Below are 20,885 nucleotides of genomic sequence, written 5' to 3' on the forward strand. Positions count from 1 at the left end.
ACATTCCTCACCTCCAAGTTGTGCTCGAAGTAGCTGAGCTTCACGGGATCAAATGTGCTGTAAATCTTCTCCAAGTATTCACGGAACGCCTTCTCCTCCTGCACCAGAAGCTGCTCCTTTGTCATTGTGTAGTTCCAAGGAGAGCGTTTTGGAAAATCCAACACTGGGCACAAGGGAGAGAGAGAGAGAGAGAGAGAAAAAGAGAGAGCGAGAGAGAAAAAGAGAGAAAGCGCGAGAGAGAGAAAGAAAGAAAGAGGGGAAAAAAAAGAAAATCAAATCACCTATGAGCACAGCTTATGAAAAGCAGAGGGGCAGCTTACAGCAGCTGTACTTCACCTGGTGGTGAAGATCTAACATTTCAGACCACACAAAGGACACTGGTTGGGTTCCTCCAGTGAGTCACCTCCCAGCAAGAATATCCCTGCAGGATAAACCAAGCGCTAGAGATTCATTTCTAGAATTGAAAAACAGGGAAGTTTGTTAAACTTCTACTGAACCTTGGTTAGATCACACTTATTCTGAACAGTGCTGATCTCCAGATCATAAGGAGGATGTAGAGGCACTGGAGAAAGTGCAAAAATAATCCACAAGGATGCTATCGAAAGGGAGAGAATACATATTACCAGCAAAGGCTAAACAGGCTAAGCTTTTTCTAGAGTTGGCTGAGGAGTTGACCAAATAAAGGCCATTGAGACTATGAAAGTTTTCAATAGGGTACAAGACTAGGGGCCAGTACAAGACTTGGGTCATAAATATGATAGCCATTAATAAATCTAATGGGGAATTCAGGATAAATATCTGTACCTAAAGAACATCAAATGCGTTACCACAGAACAGTCGACGTGAAAAGCATAGGTCAGGGGGTCTCAACCACGGGGTCTGCAGCGCCCGAGGGGTCGGAGAGGTTTCAAAGGATGTGCCTCCTCACGGGATCTCCCAACACCATTAATCTCTTCCCCAGATTGGCTTAACTCTTACCGACTGAATTAACAGCCACAGTCAGCACCATTCAACTCGTGATCCACCTGACCACCCCCATCATGAGCCAGTGATTCATTTACAACATTAAAACTGAACTTCCAACAATAGGAACTGTTTCACTCTTTAGGTCTGAAAGTAAAATGCTATTCTATGATTGCATGATGTTTGATTTATTACCACTCTCCGTGATCCTCCGTTCCCCACCCAACTAACCAGCTGCTCCATACTTCAGAATGATGCAAGCAAACCGTTCTAACTAAATTATCAGTTCACACGGGGATAGGAGTTTCAATGAAACTAAAATACTGAAGGCAGTGAGGACCCAGGCCTGAGATCCTATTTAGTACAACCTAAATATGTGAAGCAGGATTTTCAAAAATGAAAACAAAAGAACCAAGCTGAAGTTTGACCATGATATGCATGATGCACTTATCAAAAATCTCTCTCATTGTTGCTCAGCACAACCCAGTTCACATAAAGTAAAAATATATGTTAAATTGCATTATTAATTTTTATACAGAATAAATTCTTGCGTTGGGTGAAAGAGGGGAGCTTTTTGATTGGTTGGTGAGTCGACCCTGATTGGTTGGCAAGTTGACTCCCGCCATCAATCAGCACCCTTTTCTCCTGTTGTATAAACTGGCCCGACCCTTTGAAATTTGGCAGTCTTGTGTTTGTCCCAACGAGTGCAAGATGAAAAGCTTCGGCAACATGGCTCTCTTTTCCAGGATAGTCGAGAAAGGAATAAAAGGATCTGGTGATGGGGTGAGATGATGAGAGACTGGAGGATAGTATGGAGCTTAAAGGCAGCATAAACCAGTTGGGCAGAATGCCCTGTTTTTTTGTGCTCCACACCTTATGCAAAGAACTTGCATTTCTGTAGTGTCTGACACAACCTCAGGGTATTCCAAGTACTTTACAGCTATTCAAGTATTCAATTATTTTTTCCAAGTGCAGTCACTGCTGTGATGTAGGAAACCTGGCAGCAAATTTGCAAACAGCAAGCTCCCACAATCAGCAATGTGATAACGAACAGATAACTTTTTTTAAAAAATTGAAGTTAATTGAAGGATAAGTATTGGACAGGGTGAAGATAACTCCCCTGCCCTTCTTTCAATAGTGTCGTGGGATCTATTACGTTCATTTGAGATTGCAGATGGAGCCTCGGTTTAATGCCTCATCTGAAAGACGACACTCAAATAGTGCAGCACTTTCTCCGTACCACACTGGTGTGTCAAGCTGAGGTTACTTGCTAGAGTCTCTGAAGCGGGACTTGAGCCTACGACCTTCTGGCTCAGAAGCAAGAGTGCTTCCCACAGACCCATGACTAACTGCAGGTGCGGTCAAGAGGCAGTGTGGGGGAGGCCAAGGGATATCATACCTGGTTGTATCTACAAACAAAGCAGGTACAAACAAAGGCAGTGGTCACAGAGTCAGGTAATTCCCCAGTCAGTTCCAATGATGGAAGTGTGTTTTCATTAGAATTGGAACAAACACTGGAAGCGTTGGGTGGGGTGAGGAGGGGTTTGTAGTTGTGGGTGCTAAGAAATGTACTGCATGCTGCAGAGGTAACATATTGGCTTTCCCCCCTTGCTCCCTAGATTTAAATCCAGTCCAGGACGAAAAGGGTGAAAGACTCCTCTGTTTTTTTGGACTTAAGGGAAATAATTTTTGGTTTCCCCAGCCCACATCTTTTTGCACACAAACCACAACTGACTTCATTTACAGCCTTGTCACTCATTGAGACTCAGGAGTTTCACTCTGTATCTAACCCAGTGCTGTTCCTGCCCTGGGAGTGTTTGACGGGGACTGTGCATAAGGAACTTTACTCTGTAACTATGTTTTGGTAGTGCTTGATGTAGACACTGGGTACCTGAAATAGGGAGTGCTCTATATCTCCGTGCCAATTCCCTTCATCATGTGATAAGCAAAGTTATACAAATCTTCAGCTTAAATCATTAATTCCACCGCTGCCAAAACACATCTGGTGTCACTGTACCAGCAGGGACAAAAAGTTAAGAGGCTCTTTCAGTGCCGGCTATTGATGGTGACAGGGCAGTTTTCACAGTATGTTGGTGTCAGCAATGTTAGTCACAGAAACACTGATCATTGTGGAATGTTAACAATCCAGGTTTTCTGTGAAGAGAGCTATGCCCGAGGCCTAACTGAGGGAGCACCCAGCACTAGAACCAGCTAGTGTCAGCCGACTCCCCCTTTAACTGGCCGCTGCCGATTATGCTTAGAGGTCAGCATCCATTTGTATTTCTTGGTGATTTCCCTTCAATTCTGTCCTGAAAAGGCACTGGGCACATTTCCACAGTTGCCAGCTGCCACTCAGTACTTTGCCCGCTCTCAACGTGAGAGGTCAACTGGGGAAGTATTTGATTGTAGATAGCTTTGCACCCAAGCCTGTTTACGTCCTCAAACCCTGGCCACATGGCTATTTCCCAGCAGAATAAAGAATAAGAATTCCAGTTGAATTCTCCTTTGGATGAGGGTTGATGCAGGCCAACTACAATTACCCAACCACCATCCAGGACAAAGCAGCCCGCTTGATTGGCACCCCATACACCACATTCAACATTCACATCCTCCACCACCAACACAAAGTGGCAACAGTGTGTACCATGTACAACTTGCACTGCATCAACTCACCAAGACATCCTTAGACATCATCTTTCAAACCCATGGCCTCTATCACCTAGGAGGACAAGGGGAGCAGGTACATGGGAACACCAACAACTGAAAGTTCCCCTCCAAGCCACACACCATCCTGACTTGGAACTATATCACCATCCCTTCGCTATCCCTGGGTCAAAATCTTGGAACTTCCTTCCTAACAGCACTGTGGGTGTACCTACAACATATACACTCAAGAAAGTGGCTCAGCACCACCACCTCAAGGGCAATGGGCAATAAGTGCTGGTCTAGCTAGCAACACCCACAACCCGTGAAAGAATAGGAATAAAAAAAAATACACTTCGACAGGGATTAATTAACTCAGCGCAAGTTGGAAAAGGACCAAGGATTTTCCAGGTCCAGTAGGGGAGCCTCACGTTCCCATTCCATGGTCTATAGTCATGACTTTTTTTTTTTAAAAAGTTTGCTGGGACCAACAACCTTGTTTCCTCCCCATCTCAAGTGTTTTGTCCAGGTTCAGAGATTGCTCAATGGTGCCAGCAAGGTCAAGGAGAGATTTAACAGACGTGTGCAAATTCATGAAGGGGTTTCAACAGGGTGAAGCGAGAAATTATTGCCACTGGCAAGGATTTCAATAACCAGAGGATGCAGACTCGAGATACTTGGAAAAAGAGCCAGATGGAAAGATGAGAATTAATTTGTGCAACAAGTGATAATTCGAATTTATCTGCAGTTGAATACCCTGCCAGCTGGCCTCGCATGTAGAGAGCGGGCAAGGTACTGAGTTTAATGGAAGGTAAAATAAGAACAGAAAATGCAGGGAAGACTCAGCAGGTCAGGCAGCATCTGGGGAGAGAGAAACAGGAATAACGTTTCAGGTCTGTGACCCTTCATCAGAACTGGGTTAAGTTAGAAATGTGATAGGTTTTGAGCAAGGCACGGGTGGGGCAAAAACAAAAGGAAGGTCTGTGATAGGGTAAAAGACAGGAGAATTTGAACGGCAGAAGAGTTAGTCTTCCAGGGCCAAAAGGAATGGCGATGGGGCAAGGCAAGAAACAAAAGATGTGCCTAGAACAGGTGTGCTGCTGTCTGAAAGAAAAATAAGAAAATTCGTTTTTTTTTCTCTGGAGCCAGAGGAGATTACAGAGATAAGGAGGGGAAAGGCCACGAAGGGATTTGAGAACATTGGAAAGGGATTTTAGAAATTGAGGCTCCGCTTAACCAGGAGCCAGTGTAGCTCAGAGAGCACAGACATGATGGGTGAACAGGACTTGGGGTGCGAGTTAGGACATGGGCAGCAGAGTTTTTCATAACCTCAAGCTTACTGAGGATAGGGTGCGGAAGGCCAGCCAGGCAGACAAACGAGCAACAAGTTGGATTTATATAGCACCTTTAATGTAGTAAAGCTTCCCAAGGCACTTCACAGGAGCGTAAAGAGACAAACATTAACGGAGGTAGAAAGATCTGGGGAGAGAACTCCAGAGCTTAGTGCCTAGATTTAGAGTCAGCCCTGGCTCAGTTGATAGCACTCTTGCATTCGAGTTAGAAGATTCTGGGTTCAATTGCCAATCCAGAGAACACAAAATTTAGATTGACACTCCTGTGCAGTACTGAGAGAGTGCTGCACTGCCAGAGGTGCCATCTTTCCGATGAGACGTTAAACCGGTGGCCCCATCTGCCCTCTCCAACATATTCAAACGATCCTACAGCCCACTATTGCGGGCAGCAGGGGAGTTCATCCAGATGATCCATCCAATATTTATCCCTCAATCAACATTACTGATTTCATAGTGATTGATTACATTACCATTTGTTGGGCCTTGCGGTGTGCAAATTGGCTCCTGCGTTTTCTACATTACAACAGCGACTGCACTTCAAAACATACTTCTTTGGCTGTAAAGTGCTTTGGAAAGCATGGGGATGGTTGAAGGCTCTATACAAATGCAAGTTCTTTCTTTTAGATGGCTGAAGGCACAGCCTTCAAACGAGTGGCAAAGATGTTAAACCCAAAGCTGGTAAATGGGAGCCAGCAGCCAATGCTCTATAGGGAGTGAACACACGAAAATTTAAAATAAACTAGTTTAACCTTAATAAACTATTTTGCGCATTCCTCATACAGCAAATGTTGACCGTTAAACAAAACATACCGAGCATAGCCATCACTCACCAGACCCTGGCTTGTAGACGTCAACGATGTCTACTTCCAGCTCAGTTTCTGGGATGAGCTCCACGATTTTCTCTTGCGTGACCTTCTTCCTTCGCTCGATCTCCTCTCGGCTCTCTTTTTCTAAGTGCAGCCGGAACCTGAGCAGTGTGTGACAGAGAGAGGGTGTGAGAGGAGCGTAAGTGAGAGAGAGAGAGAGAAAGAGAGAGAGAGAGAAAAAGAGAAAAAGAAAGAAACATATCTCAGCCAAGTGAAGACTTTTATTTTGCACTGAAATACTCTCAAATGTACAGTGAGCAGTGTGCACATGGCTGAGATAATGGGCAATCAGGAGACCATACTTTCTGCCTCACTGCATGGCCCCGCTTGGAGGTGATTACTTGAATCAAGTAACTGGCAGCAATGAGGAAAACCATTTTCTTTAAAAACAGGTCAATGTTGAAATGAGGAATGCACTGGACAGAAGCTACAGTCGGAAAGGAAGGAAAAAAGATCTCTGCTGTTGATGTTATGTCAATATATTGTTAAGGTTAAGGACAAACGGGATATTTATTGACTGATTAGTTGTCTTTGAGCACATTATTTTGCAGCGTGTTCTGTACATCATAGGAAACAGGTTTTTGGGCCTTGAATGAAAGGTAAATGGGGGCTGGCAATGACCCCTGTCTCGAGAATGACTCCATGCGAAGGGGCAGCGTGTGTACACACACACGCGTGCTGAATGTAACATGGCACATGGGCTCGAGGTACATGCACCTGAGTTCGAAGTACACTTTGCTAACAACCCCACAGCTGAAAGTATTGGTGAAGGCACCATAATATAATCAGCATCCGCAGCAGAGGTTCCTCAAACAGCACAGGGCTACATTGCCTGTTGTAGCTGATGAAGGCATGGGAAATTACGTGCAAATAAAGATAATTAAGCAGAACACAGACATTTTACTTGAGGATGGGAAGAAGATTCCTGACGGAAACAAAGATGGCTTTGTACAAATTTCTGTCAACATGCAGTGTTTCCTTTGATATTATAAAAGAATGGGAGAGAATAGAACTGATTTATTCTAATAAATAAAACTGTTTAAATTTTTGCTATCAGGAGTGATAAAATAGAAAGGGACTTTATTTTTTAAATTCGTTCACAGGATGTGGGCATTGCTGGCTAGGTCAGCATTTATTGCCCATCCCGCACTGCCTTTGAGAAGATGGTGAGTCGCCTTCTTGAACTGCAGCAGTCCATTCAGTGTAGGTACCCCACAGTGCTGGATAGGAAGGAGGCAGAGATCTGTAATGCTGTGAATAAGCAGAAACCTGATCGAGGAACAGAAACTGCATGGAAGAGGAGACATTGCCCCTCCTCGCCGACTCCACAGCTAACTCTAGCACCACCTTGGGTCCAGGTTAGAACAAGACGAGCACAATCAACCTGTCAACACACAGTCTCCATACAGCATAGAGGCCATTGAGTCCATCGTGCCTCTGCTGGCTCGTTCCCAGCAAGCCCTACAAATTTTTTAATCCCTCAGATATTTATTAAATTTACTTCCAAAAGTTACTATTGAATCTGCTTCCACCACCTTTGCTGACAGCATCTTCCAAATCATCAGAACTTGCTGCTTAGAAAATTCTCACCCCGCCCCCCCCACCACCAACCACCTTGGTTGTTTTGCCCATTTTCTTCAACCTGCATCCTCTGGTCACTGACTGTCCTGCTGGTCGAAACAATTGTTCCTAATTTAGTCTATTGAAGCCCTTCATAGTTTAGGCCAGGCCATTAACACAGAGCAAAACAAAAAGAGAGTGGCCCTCTTATGGATGATGAGGGCTCTTCATTTTTCTTTTGCTGTCATTTGGAACCCAATGGAAGCCTGTGCAAACAGCCTCAGTATTCACAAGTCAGGATGGGAGAAAGAAAACAGGTCATGGCTCTTGCTGCCATGACCTCTGCTGCTTGTGGAGGCTTGCGAGCATTGGATGAGGACGCAACTAGATTTGGCTGTGGTTAACAACCACCAAGTGAATGTGCAGCCTGTTTTTCACAACCTACTGCACCCCAGCACAAGTCCCAGACTTCCTGCCGCCTCAGGGACTCCTATGTACACAAAGAAACAGCATCCACATAGTCACTGTACAGGAGAAAAGGGTTGGGGTTAGACTTCTCCTTGGCAAACGTGAGCGGTGCAACTCAGGGTAAAGTAATTGTGTGGGGTCCAGGAGGTGCTGGTTTATCAGCATCGACCATCTGTAGAACATGATATCTACCCATTACTTGGAAAACTAGTAACACATCTCTGTAGTTTGCAGTCAATATTAGATGATGTTATCACCCATGGGGTTATGTAAATAATGGTGATAATGAAATTTCATACTGTACTATTCTAAAACTGTGAGAAACACCCAGCATATCATCCTCCTCAAGTGCCATGCCCTAACAGGGTGTTGGCAGCCACAGACTGCCATTGGATTGGTCCATGATTATACTTGGCAAAGCGCTGCAGTGGTTTGCCATTGCTTTCTGCAGTACGACCAACCAGGAAACTCTCCTACTCTTTACTGCCTGTCATCAGGGGTTTTGGAAGGATTTACAGGCTGATAACCAACCTGCTTGGCCACTTTACGAATGCACTCTCCATAGCCATCAAGTCCTGAGGTGGGACTTGAGCCTGGAGCTCCTGGCCCAGAGGTAGGAAACACTACCCACTGTGCCATAAGACTGCCACACCGTTAAGTCACAGGTTCAAAACCAGAAAATACTGGAAACACTCAGCAAATCTGTCAGCATCTGTGAAAAAAGAAACAGAGTTAACATTTTGGGGCAATGGCCTGTCATTCGAACTAGAAAACCTGAAATGTTAAATATTTTTCTTGCTCTCTCTCTCTCGCTACAGATGCTGCCTAACCTGCAGAGTGCTTTCTTTCCCCACATTTGATTTAAGGAATAAAAAGATATGTTGATTGGCCGAGATAAAGTGAAGAGAGTGGGAGGAGGCTGATGTAGGGTTTAAGTCTCATCATGGGCCGAAGGGCCTGTTGGCACATTGTCAAATTCACATCAATGGCAATTCCAGGCTCAGCAGACATTAGGAAGGTGCAGCACTTACCTGAGTGTAGTTCTATCGTTCTGGCAAACATATTATTAAAGCTTCTGGTAAAGACTTCACTGAAATCCTAACAGCAGTCAGGAGCGTCCTCCCCACCCCCGAACCCGGTGAGACAGGCAAGTGTCCTTCAGTTTCCCCTCACCTGTTGGGATCGTATCCCTGCTCTCCTGCTTTCCACAGCGCCGGCTGCTGATTGATTTTCCGCACCTGCAATGTGAAAGATTCACTGTCCGACGTGTCCGTCTGCTCCTCGTGGCGGTCATGGCTCCCGCTCCTGCTGTGGGAGCTCGACCTCACACCATCGGGTAAACCTGAAACAGGATCGCCCAAAATAATGCTAGAAGGCAGCAGCAAATAAGGCAGTAAGCCCAGAGCTTGCATGTTAACTTGCACTGTTGAAAACTATGCCAGTGCTTTTCTTAGTTGGCCACATGTTTTCTTTCCCCCCCTACCTTACCTAATGCTCAAATTATCTTAAGACAGGGAAACTTCTCCTGCAAATACAGAAAGATCGTCATACACCGCTCCTCCATGGGATCATAGCTAATCATCACACAGGCGACAAGAGACACAGAGACACTAGAATACCCTGCTTTGTCAATCCATGAGCTACACTCTCAGTTCTCACTGAACGAATAAAAAAGTCCCAAAGTCGCTTCATAGGAGTCTAATCAGACATGCAATTAAGACCAGACCACAAAGGGAGATGTATACCAAGTATACATGGCCCAAAGCTTGGTCAGAGGGTTATGTTTTAAGGAGGGTCTTAAAAGGAGGAGAGAGAGAGGCAGAGAGGTTTAGGGAAGAACTCCAAGGCTTAGTGTCTCGGTGACTGAAGGCACGGCAGTCAAAGGTGCACATCCTCGATTTTCATTTCTGCAAGAGGTCAGAATTTGATGAGATACAAATATAGAGCAGGCCATTCAGCCCCTCGAGCTTACTCTACCATTCTGCTAGATCATGACCTGCACTTTAACTCCATTTACCTGCTTTGGTTCCATTCTCTTTAATATCGTTCACTAAGAAAAAAAAAATCTACCAATCTCAGTTTTTAACTTTTCAGTTGACGCCTAGCCTCAATAGCTTTTTAGGGGAAAGAGTTCCAGTTTCTGCTACCGTTTGTGTGAAGAAGTGCCTCCTGATATCCGCTGAATGGTCTAGCTCCAATTTTATGGTCACGCTCCATTCTGGAATTACCCCACCACATGTAATAGCTTCTCTCAAATCTGTTAAACGTCTTAAATACCTCAAAATAAACAAATAAAAATAATTAGATTTTTTGCAAACCCTGATCCACACCAAGTTTAACTGGACATATCCAAGGCAACAAAAGGAGTTAGGAAGGAGAATGTAAATCAGCCCTGGCTGAGCAAGTAGTGCACTCATCGCTGAGTCAGAAGATCCATTCAAGGACTTGAACATAAGCCTAGGCTTGATTCCCTAATCCAGTACTGAGGGAATGCTGCACTGTCAGAAGTGCCACCTTTCACATGACATGCTGTAGAGGATACCAGTAATGTCCCAGAAGCAGCTATAAACTGGGATGTGGAAATGGGGAAAGAAGTCAGGAAAATTAGTCACTAGAGAAGTGGTACTGAGTAAATTGTTGGAGATGTGGGCTGACAAAGCCTGGAACCTGATGGACTTCATCCTGGGGTCTTAAAAGAAGTGGCTAGTGAGATAGCTGACGCAATGGTTTCAATTTTCCAAAACTCCCTAGATTTGGGGAAGGTACCATTAGTTCAGAAGATAACAAATGCACCTCCATTATTCAAAAAGGGAGGGAGACAGAAAGCAGGAAACTACAGGCCAGTTAGCTTAACATCTGTCATAGGGAAAATATTAGAAGTTATTATTAAAGTAGTTATAGCAGGGCACTTGGATAAGCTCAAAGAAATCAGGCAGAGTCAACATGGTTTTGTGAAAGGGAAATCGTGCTTAACCAATTTATTGGAGTTCTTTGAGGAAGTAACATGTGCTGTGGATAAAGGGGAACTGGTGGATGTACTGTCCTTAAATTTCCAGAAGGCATTTGATAAAGTCCCACATCAAAGGTTATTGCGCAAAATAGAAGCTCATGGTATAAGGGATAATATATTTTGCATGGATAGAAGATTGGCTGGCTAACAAGAAGCAAGGAGTAAGCATAAATGGGTCTTTTTCAGGTTGGCAAGGTGTAACGAGTGGTGCGCCACAGGGATCAGTGCTGGGACCTCAAATGTTTACAATTTATATAAATGACTTGGATGAAGGGATTGAAGGGATGGTTGCCAAATTTGCTGATGAAATAAAGATAGGTAGAAAAGTAAGCTGTGAAGAGGACATAAGGAGGCTACAAACAGATATAGATAGGTTAAGTTAGTGGGTAAAAGTCGGAGAGATGGCGTATAATGTGGGAAAACGTGAAATTTTGGCAGGAAGAATAAAAGAGAAGCATATTACCTAAATGGTGAGAGGTTGCAGAGCTCTGAGGTGCAGAGGGATCGGGTGTCCTGGTGCATGAATCACAAAGGCTAGTATGCAAGTAATTAGGAAAGCTATTTATTGTGAGGGGAATTGAATACAAAAGTAGGGAGGTTATGCTTCGGTTATACAGGGCAGTAGTGAGACCATATTTGGGGTACTATGTACAGTATTGTTCACCTTATTTAAAGAAGGATGTAAATGTTTTGGAAGCAGTTCAGAGGTTTACCAGACCTGAAACAGGTGGGTTGTCTTGTGAGGAAAGGTTGGACATATTAGGCTTGCATCTGCTGGAGTTTAGAAGAGTAAGAAGCAACTTGATTGAAACATATAAGACTCTGAGGAGTCTTGACAGGGTAGATGTGGAGAGGATGTTTCCTCTTGTGGGAGAATCTAGATCTAGGGGGCACTGTTTGAAAATAAGGGGTCATCCATTTGAAACAGAGATGAAGTGAAATTTTTCTCACTCAGGGGGTCGTGAGTCTTTGGAACTCTCTTCCTGAAAAGGTGGTGGAAGCAGAGTCTTTGAATATTTTTAAGGCAGAAATGGATAGATTCTTGGTAAGCAAAGGGGGGATAGGTTATCAGTGGTAAGTGGGATGCAGAATTCAGATTACTATCAGAGCAGCCATGATCTTTTTAAATAGCAGGCTTGAAGGGCTGAATGGCCTACTCCTGCTCCTTGTTCATATGTTCTTAAGACCCTTTTTGCCCTCCCAGGTGGGCAGAAAAGATTCCATGGTCACTATTTCAAGGAAGAGCAGGGAAGTTCTTCCTAGTGTCCTAGCCAATATTTATCCATCAACCAACACCACAAAACAACACACACTGGTCATTATCACATTGCTGTCTATGGGAGCTTGCCCTGTGCAAACTGGCTGTCACAACAGCAACTGCACTTCAAATAGGACTCAGTGGCTGCAAGAAGCTTTGGGAAGTCCTGAGGTTGTGAGAGGCATAATAGAAATGCAAGTGTTATATTTTCTTGCCTACCATTTGTCTTCCTCCAATGTTGGAATCACAGAAAGGTTACAGGAGAGGAGGCAGCTATTCGGTCTGTCGTGTACCTGCTAGCTCTCTACAAGAACACCCACCTCATCCCACTCCCCTGCCTTTTCACCATAGCCCCGCACTTTTCTTCTCGTCAGGTAATTATCCATTTCTTTATTAAGGCCATCCTTTCCCTCCAACACGCTAATGTTCTCCTTAATCAATAGTGCCACCCCACGGGCGAGAGCGAGGAACCGAGAAGGGGTGAGGGGGGGGGGAAACAGAGAGAGGGCGCGCGCGAGGGTGTGTGAGAGGATGCAAGAGAGGGCGCGAAATGTAATTGCTCTAATCAGTGCACTAGGTTTCAGGTATTCATGGCATGTTTGCATGACTTCCTCTGATACCACCAAAGTATGCACTGATTGGGCTGTTTCTCCATGCCTATTCCCCATGGCAGTCACATGGTTACATTTATCTGCCCTACACATCATCTATTGAAAGTCATTCAGATAAACAGTAGGAATTTCCAGTTCTGTGTTGGGGGGGGGTTTCAAGTGGGGCACTAGTCATATATTTTTGTTTTTTCCAAACATTAACCCCCTCTCCTTGCAACCAGTATTCATTCTGTGGAATGGTCACACTCCACACTCTCGTGCTCTCTCTCGCTCGCTTCATCCATGCTGTCTTGTTCATGAACCCAGGCGCCAAGTGTCTTCACACTGCTCGACTGACAAAGGCATCACAGCCATGCTGAACTTGCCCTCCCTTACCCCAACCCCGATGTCCAGCAAGGGTTTGTGAGCTCGCAGTCCACAGAGGGGAGAATGGCCACCTCCCCTTATCAATTTAGTCTACTGTATTCGCTGCTCCCAATGCAGTTTCCTCTACATTGGAGAGACCAAACGAAGACTGGGTGACTGCTTTGTAGAACACCTCCGGTCTGTCTGCAAGCATTACCCAGACCTCTCTGTCGCTTGCCATTTCAACACTCTATCCTGCTCTCATGCCCACATGTCTGTCCATGGCCTGCTGCAATGTTCCAGTGAAGCTCAATGCAAACTGGAGGAACAGTTCATCTTCCGACTAGGCACTTTACAGCCTTCCAGGCTGAATATTGAGTTCAGCAACTTTAGAACATGAACTCTCTCCTCCATCCCCACCCCCTTTTTTCCAATAATTTATATAGATTTTTCTTTTCCCACCTATTTCCATTATTTTTAAACGTGTTTCCTTCTATTGTTTTATCTCTACCTTTTAGCCTATTTCGATCCCTTCCCCCAACCAACCGACACACACACACCAACTTATATTTCACCTCTCTTCTATTTTTCCTTTGCTCTGTTGAAGAACCGTACGGACTCAAACATCAACTGTATTCCCCTCTGCAGATGCTGTCAGACCCACTGAGTTTTTCCATGTATTTTTATTTTTGTTTTGGATTTCCAGCACCCGCAGTGTTTTCCTTTTACCCTTATCCTAGCCCTGGCAATAGTTTGTCGGAGATCAGGCTAACTCAGCACAGGCACGGAAATCAAACCTCGGACCTTCTAATCTATGTGCTGGCTCAGCTACATGCTGCTCGCCATTAATCAGTCAATGGTGGACTTTTTACAACATTCAGCAAAACATGGTTTAACTAACAGTAGACAATGGCCATCAAAATATATGAAAATATTGTTCCTATGCCTACAAGTACAGTTTAAGCTCTGCATGTTCAGACTTCTACCAAAGCTCCCGACAGAAGTGTTGTATTTTGTACCCTTTTTAATTGTACTACTGTTTTAAAGCAGATTTTTAAAAAAACAATTACTTTATTTCAACTTGAACAGCAAATCTTGCTTCCAGCTTCCCAAAAACCTGCCTTGCATTCTGATTACACCAAGTATCACACTTGCTTTATAAGAAAGGTTCACAAACACACAGACAGACAAATCAGACAGAGGGCCACACTCTCAGACAGACAGCTAGACGATACAAGGGGTCATACTTACATTTACACACACACACACAGGTAAATGCGGCAGAGGGTCAGACTCACACAGACAGGCAGACTGAGTAGTTCACTATCACCCACACTACAGGTTTTATTCCAGATCACTGTGTTATTTCACACCACTCACCCTACATGCTTTGGTCAATACTCCCCATCACTGAGTTATTCTTTCTCACTCACCCTGTTTGTTATGGTTGATATTCCCCATCAGTGGGTGATTCACCCTCTCACTCACCCTGCATATTATGGGCTATATTCCCCATCACTGGGTGATTCACCCTCTCACTCACCCTGTATATTATGGTCCATATTCCCCATCACTGGGTCATTCATCCTCCCACACACACTGTATATTATGATTTATATTCTCCAACACTGGGTGATTCACCCTCTAACTCACCCTGTATATTATGGGCTATATGCCCCATCACTGGGTGATTCCCCCTTTCACTCAGCCTGTTTGTTATGGCTGATATTCCCCATCACTGGGTTATTCACGCTCTCACTCACCCTGTATATTATGGTCTATATTCCCCATCACGGGGTGACTCACCCTCTCACTCGTCCTATATATCATGGTCTACATTGCCCATCAATGGGTTATTCACCCTCTCACTCACCCTGCATATTATGGACCATACTCCCCATCACTGGGTGATTCACCCTTTCACTCGTCCTGTATATCATGGTCTACATTCCCCATCAATGGGTTATTCATACTCTCACTCACCCTGTATATTATGCTCTATATTCCCCATCATTGGGCAATTCACCCTCTCACTCACCTTGTATATTATGATCTATATTCCCCAACACTGGGTGATTCATGCTCTCACTCACCCTGTATATTATGATCTATATTCCCCATCACTGGGTGATTCACCCTCTCACTTGTCCTGTATATTGTGGGCTATATTCCCCAGCACTGTGTTATTAACCCTCTCACTTGTCCTGTATATCATCGCCTACATTCCCCATCATTGGATTATTCACCCTCTCACTCACCCTGTATATTATGGGCTATATTCCCCATCACTGGGTGATTCACACTCTCACTCACCGTTTGTCATGGCAGATATTCCCCATCACTGGGTTATTCACCCTCTCACTCACCCTGTATATTGTGGTCTATATCCCAATCACTGCGTTATTCACCCTCTCGCTCGCCCTGTATAATATGGCCTATATTCTCTATCACTGGGTGATTCACCCTCTCACTCATCCTGTATATCATGGTCTACATTCCCCATCAATGGGTTATTCACCCGTTCACTCACCTTGTATATTATGGTCTATATTCCTCATCACTAGGTGATTCACCCTCTGACTCAGTCTGTTTGTTATGGTTTATATTCCCCATCACTGGGTTATCCACCCTCTCACTCGTCCTGTATATTATGGTCTATATCCCTATCACTAGGTATTCACCCCCTCACTCACCCTGTATATTATGGTTTATATTCCCCATCACTGGGTTATTCATTCTCTCACTCACCCTGAATATTATGGTCTATATTCCCCATCACTGGGTTATTCACCCTCTCACTCACCCTGTATATTATGGGCTATATTCCCCATCACTGGGCAATTCACCCTCTCACTAGTCCTGTATAGCATGGTCTACATTGCCCATCTTTGGGTTATTCACCCTCTCGCTCACCCTGTATAGTATGGGCTATATTCCCCGTCACTGGGTGATTCACCCTCTCACTCACCCTGTATATTTTGGGCTATATTCCCCATCGCTGGGTGATTCTCCCTTTCACTCACCCTGTATATTATGGGCTATATTCCCCATCACTGGGTGATTCACCCTCTCACTCGTCCTGTATATCATAATCTACATTTCCCATCAATGGGTTATTCATACTCTCACTAACCCTGTATATTATGCTCTATTTTCCCCATCACTGGGTGATTCACCCTCACACTTACCCTGTATATTATTATGGGCTATATTCCGCATCACTGGGTGATTCACCCTCTCACTCGTCCTGTATATCATGGTCCATATTTCGCATGTCTGGGTGATTCACCCTCTCACTTACCCTGCATATTATGGTCTATATTCCGCATCACTGGGTGATTCATCCTCTCACTCGTCCTGTATATCATGGTCTATATTCCTCATCAATGGGTTATTCACCCTCTCACTCACCCTGCACATTACGGTCTATATCCCCATCACGGGGTTATTCACCCTCTCACTCACCCTGTATATTACGGTCCATATTCCCCATCACTGGGTTATTCATCCTCTCACTCACCCTGTATATTAGGGGTTATATTCCCCATCACTGGGTTATTCATTCTCTCACTCACTCTGTATATTATGGTCTATATTCACCATCACTGGGTTATTAACCCTCTCACTCACCCTGTATATTATGGGCTATATCCCCCATCACTGGGTTATTCACCCTCTCACTCACCCTGTATATTATGGGCTATATTTCCCATCACGGGGTTATTCACCCTCTCACTCATCCTGTATATTATGGGCTATATTCCCCATCACTGGGTTATTCACCCTCTCACTCACCCTGTATATCATGGGCTATATTCCCCATCACTGGGTTATTCACCCTCTCACTCACCCTGTATATTATGGGCTATATTCCCCATCACTGGGTGATTCACCCTCTCATTCACGCTGTGTGTTATGGTTGATATCACCCATCACTGGGTTATTCATCGTCTTACTCACCCTGTATATTATGGGCTATATCCCCATCACTGGGTTAATCACCCTCTCACTTACCCTGTATATTATGGTCTATATTCCCCATCACTGGGTTATTCACCCTCTCACTCACCCTGTATATTATGGTCTATATCCCCATCACTGGGTTATTCACCCTCTCACTCGTCCTGTATATCATAGTCTACATTCCCCATCACTGGGTGATTCATACTCTCACTCACCCTGTATATTCTGCTCTATTTTCCCCATCACTGGGTGATTCACCCTCACACTCACCCTGTATATTATGGGCTGTATTCCCCATCACTGGGTGATTCACCCTCTCACTCGTCCTGTATATCATAGTCTACGTTTCCCATCAATGGGTTATTCATACTCTCACTAACCCTGTATATTATGCTCTATTTTCCCCATCACTGGGTGATTCACCCTCACACTCACCCTGTATATTATGGTCTATATTCCGCATCACTGGGTGATTCATCATCTCACTCGTCCTGTATATCATGGTCCATATTTCGCATGTCTGGGTGATTCACCCTCTCACTCACCCTGCATATTATGGTCTATATTCCGCATCAATGGGTGATTCACCCTTTCACTCGTCCTGTATATCATAGTCTACATTTCCCATCAATGGGTTATTCATACTCTCACTCACCCTGTATATTACGGTCCATATTCCCCATCACTGGGTTATTCACCCTCTCACTCACCCTGTATATTAGGGGCTATATTCCGCAACACTGGGTGATTCACCCTCTCACTCACCCTGTATATTATGGTTGATATTCCCCATCACTGGGTTATTCATTCTCTCACTCACTCTGTATATTATGGTCTATATTCACCATCACTGGGTTATTAACACTCTCACTCACCCTGTACATTATGGTCCATATCCCCATCACGGGGTTATTCACCTTCTCACTCACCCTGTATATTATGGGCTATATCCCCCATCACTGGGTTAATCACCCTCTCACTCACCCTGTATATTAGGGGCTATATTCCCCAACACGGGGTAATTCACCCTCTCACTCACCCTGTATATTATGGGCTATATCCCCCATCACTGGGTTATTCACCCTCTCACTCACCCTGTATATTATGGGCTATATTTCCCATCACTGGGTGATTCACCCTCTCACTCACCCTGTACATTATGGTCTATATCCCCATAAGGGGGTTATTCACCCTCTCACTCACCCTGTATATTATGGGCTATATTCCCCATCATTGGGCTATTCACCCTCTCACTCACCCTGTTTTTTACGGTTGATATCCCCCATCACTGGGTTATTCACCGTCCTACTCACCCTGTATATTATGGTCTATATCCCCCATCACTGGGTTATTCACCCTCTCACTCACCCTGTATATTATGGGCTATGTCCCCCATCACTAGGTTATTCACCCTCTCACTCACCCTGTATATTATGGGCTGTATCCCCCATAACTGGGTTATGCACCCTCTCACTCACCCTGTATATTAAGGGCTATATCCCCGATCACTGGGTTATTCACTCTCTCACTCACCCTGTATATTATGGGCTATATTCCCTATCACTGGGTTATTCACCCTCTCACTCACCCTGTATATTATGGAATATATTCCCCATCACGGGGTTATTCACCGTCTCACTCACCCTGTATATTAGGGGCTATATCCCCCATCACTGGGTTATTCACCCTCTCACTCATCCTGTATATTATGGGCTATATGCCCCATCACTGGGTTATCCACCCTCTCACTCACCCTGTATTTTATGGGCCATATCCCCCATCACTGGGTTATTCACTCTCTCACTCACCCTGTATATTATGGGCTATATTCCCCATCACTGGGTTATTCACCCTCTCACTCACCCTGTATACTATGGGCTATATCCCCCATCACTGGGTTATTCACTCTCTCACTCACCCTGTATATTATGGGCTATATCCCCCATCACTGGGTTAATCATCCTCTCATTCACCCTGTATATTATGGGCTATATCCCCCATCACTGGGTTATCCACCCTCTCACTCACCCTGTATATTATGGGCTATATTCCCCATCACTGGGTTATTCACCCTCTCACTCACCCTGTATATTATGGATTATATCCCCCATCACTGGGTTAATCACCCTCTCACTCTCCCTGTATATTATGGTTTATATTCCCCATCACTGGGTTATCCACCCTCTCACTCACCCTGTATATTATGGGCTATACTCCCCATCACTGGGTTAATCACCCTCTCACTCACCCTGTATATTATGGGCTATATTCCCCATCACTGGGTTAATCACCCTCTCACTCACCCTGTATATTATGGGCTATATTCCCCATCACTGGGTTATTCATCCTCTCACTCACCCTGTATATCATGGGCTATATTCCCCATCACTGGGTTATCCACCCTCTCACTCACCCTGTATATTATGGTCTATATCCCCATCACTGGGTTAATCACCCTCTCACTCACCCTGTATATTATGGGCTATATTCCCCATCACTGGGTTAATCACCCTCTCACTCACCCTGTATATTATGTGCTATATTCCCCATCACTGGGTTATTCATCCTCTCACTCACCCTGTATATTATGGTCTATATCCCCATCACTGGGTTAATCACCCTCTCACTCACCCTGTATATTATCGGCTATATCCCCCATCACTGGGTGATTCACCCTCTCACTCACCCTGTATATTATGGGCTATATTCCCCATCACTGGGTTATTCACCCTCTCACTCACCCTGTATATTATGGGCTATATTCCCCATCACTGGGTTATTCACCCTCTCACTCACCCTGTATATTATGGGCTATATCGCCCATCACTGGGTTATTCACCCTCTCACTCACCCTGTATTTTATGGGCTATATCGCCCATCACTGGGTTATTCACCCTCTCACTCACCCTGTATATTATGGGCTATATCGCCCATCACTGGGTTATTCACCCTCTCACTCACCCTGTATATTATGGGCTATATCGCCCATCACTGGGTTATTCACCCTCTCACTCACCCTGTATATTATGGGCTATATCGCCCATCACTGGGTTATTCACCCTCTCACTCACCCTGTATATTATGGGCTATATCGCCCATCACTGGGTTATTCACCCTCTCACTCACCCTGTATATTATGGGCTATATCGCCCATCACTGGGTTATTCACCCTCTCACTCACCCTGTATATTATGGGCTATATCGCCCATCACTGGGTTATTCACCCTCTCACTCACCCTGTATATTATGGGCTATATCGCCCATCACTGGGTTATTCACCCTCTCACTCACCCTGCCGTTTTCTCTCCCGCCGCTCCTGCAGCTGTTTCTTTTTCTGTTTCACGCTGAAAGGCTTTTTCCGCGGCATGGTGCCAGTCACAAGGCCCCCCAGCACTGAGATGCTACTCCTGCCGCCCCTTCCGGACGGGAGCCTCCCGCTCGGCTCTTGGCTAGGCCTTTATGGGGGTGTCCTCCGGTTGCTCGGCGGGATAATCGCTTCTCGCTGCGCTCCTGTGACTCTCTGCTTCCGACTCTCCACCACGATTCAGCACCACTCAAAACTTCCACCAGGCCACGGGCTCGAGCAACCCTGCCCACCACCCTCTGCGCAGCCGCATAACACACATTGCTCGCCCCGCCCCTTCCTTGTGTTTACGCACGATGATAGCCGCACCCCATCGCCCCCCCCTACCCCGCCCTGCTCTCTGCGCAGCCGCGCTAGATGACCTGGAGACATGTTTGCGCAGCCACATGACGCGCCCCCCTCCCGCTATCCAATCCCCGCTGGCTCCACCTACACTGCGCAGCCGTATTACGCGTGACGCAAGCTGCGTCCTCTCTATGCCC

General features: G+C 45.2%; 1 protein-coding gene across 1 annotated transcript in view; it reads right to left on the bottom strand.

Moving 5' to 3' along the window:
* gnl1 (guanine nucleotide binding protein-like 1) overlaps nt 1–20,659 on the bottom strand; it is a 33,889-nt gene extending 13,230 nt beyond the window's left edge. Inside the window, exons 1-4 of the mRNA XM_041212602.1 lie at nt 20,331–20,659; nt 9,026–9,194; nt 5,789–5,925; nt 12–163 (exon numbers count right to left, since the gene is read on the bottom strand). Of these exons, the coding sequence (XP_041068536.1) occupies nt 12–163; nt 5,789–5,925; nt 9,026–9,194; nt 20,331–20,406 (534 nt within the window). The 5' untranslated portion in view covers nt 20,407–20,659. The remainder of the gene's footprint in view (nt 1–11; nt 164–5,788; nt 5,926–9,025; nt 9,195–20,330) is intronic.
* Between the last annotated feature and the right edge of the window lie 226 nt (nt 20,660–20,885).

The sequence above is a fragment of the Carcharodon carcharias genome, chromosome 19 (genome assembly GCF_017639515.1).
Source record: "Carcharodon carcharias isolate sCarCar2 chromosome 19, sCarCar2.pri, whole genome shotgun sequence".
In the NCBI taxonomy this organism is placed as follows: Eukaryota; Metazoa; Chordata; class Chondrichthyes; order Lamniformes; family Lamnidae; genus Carcharodon; species Carcharodon carcharias.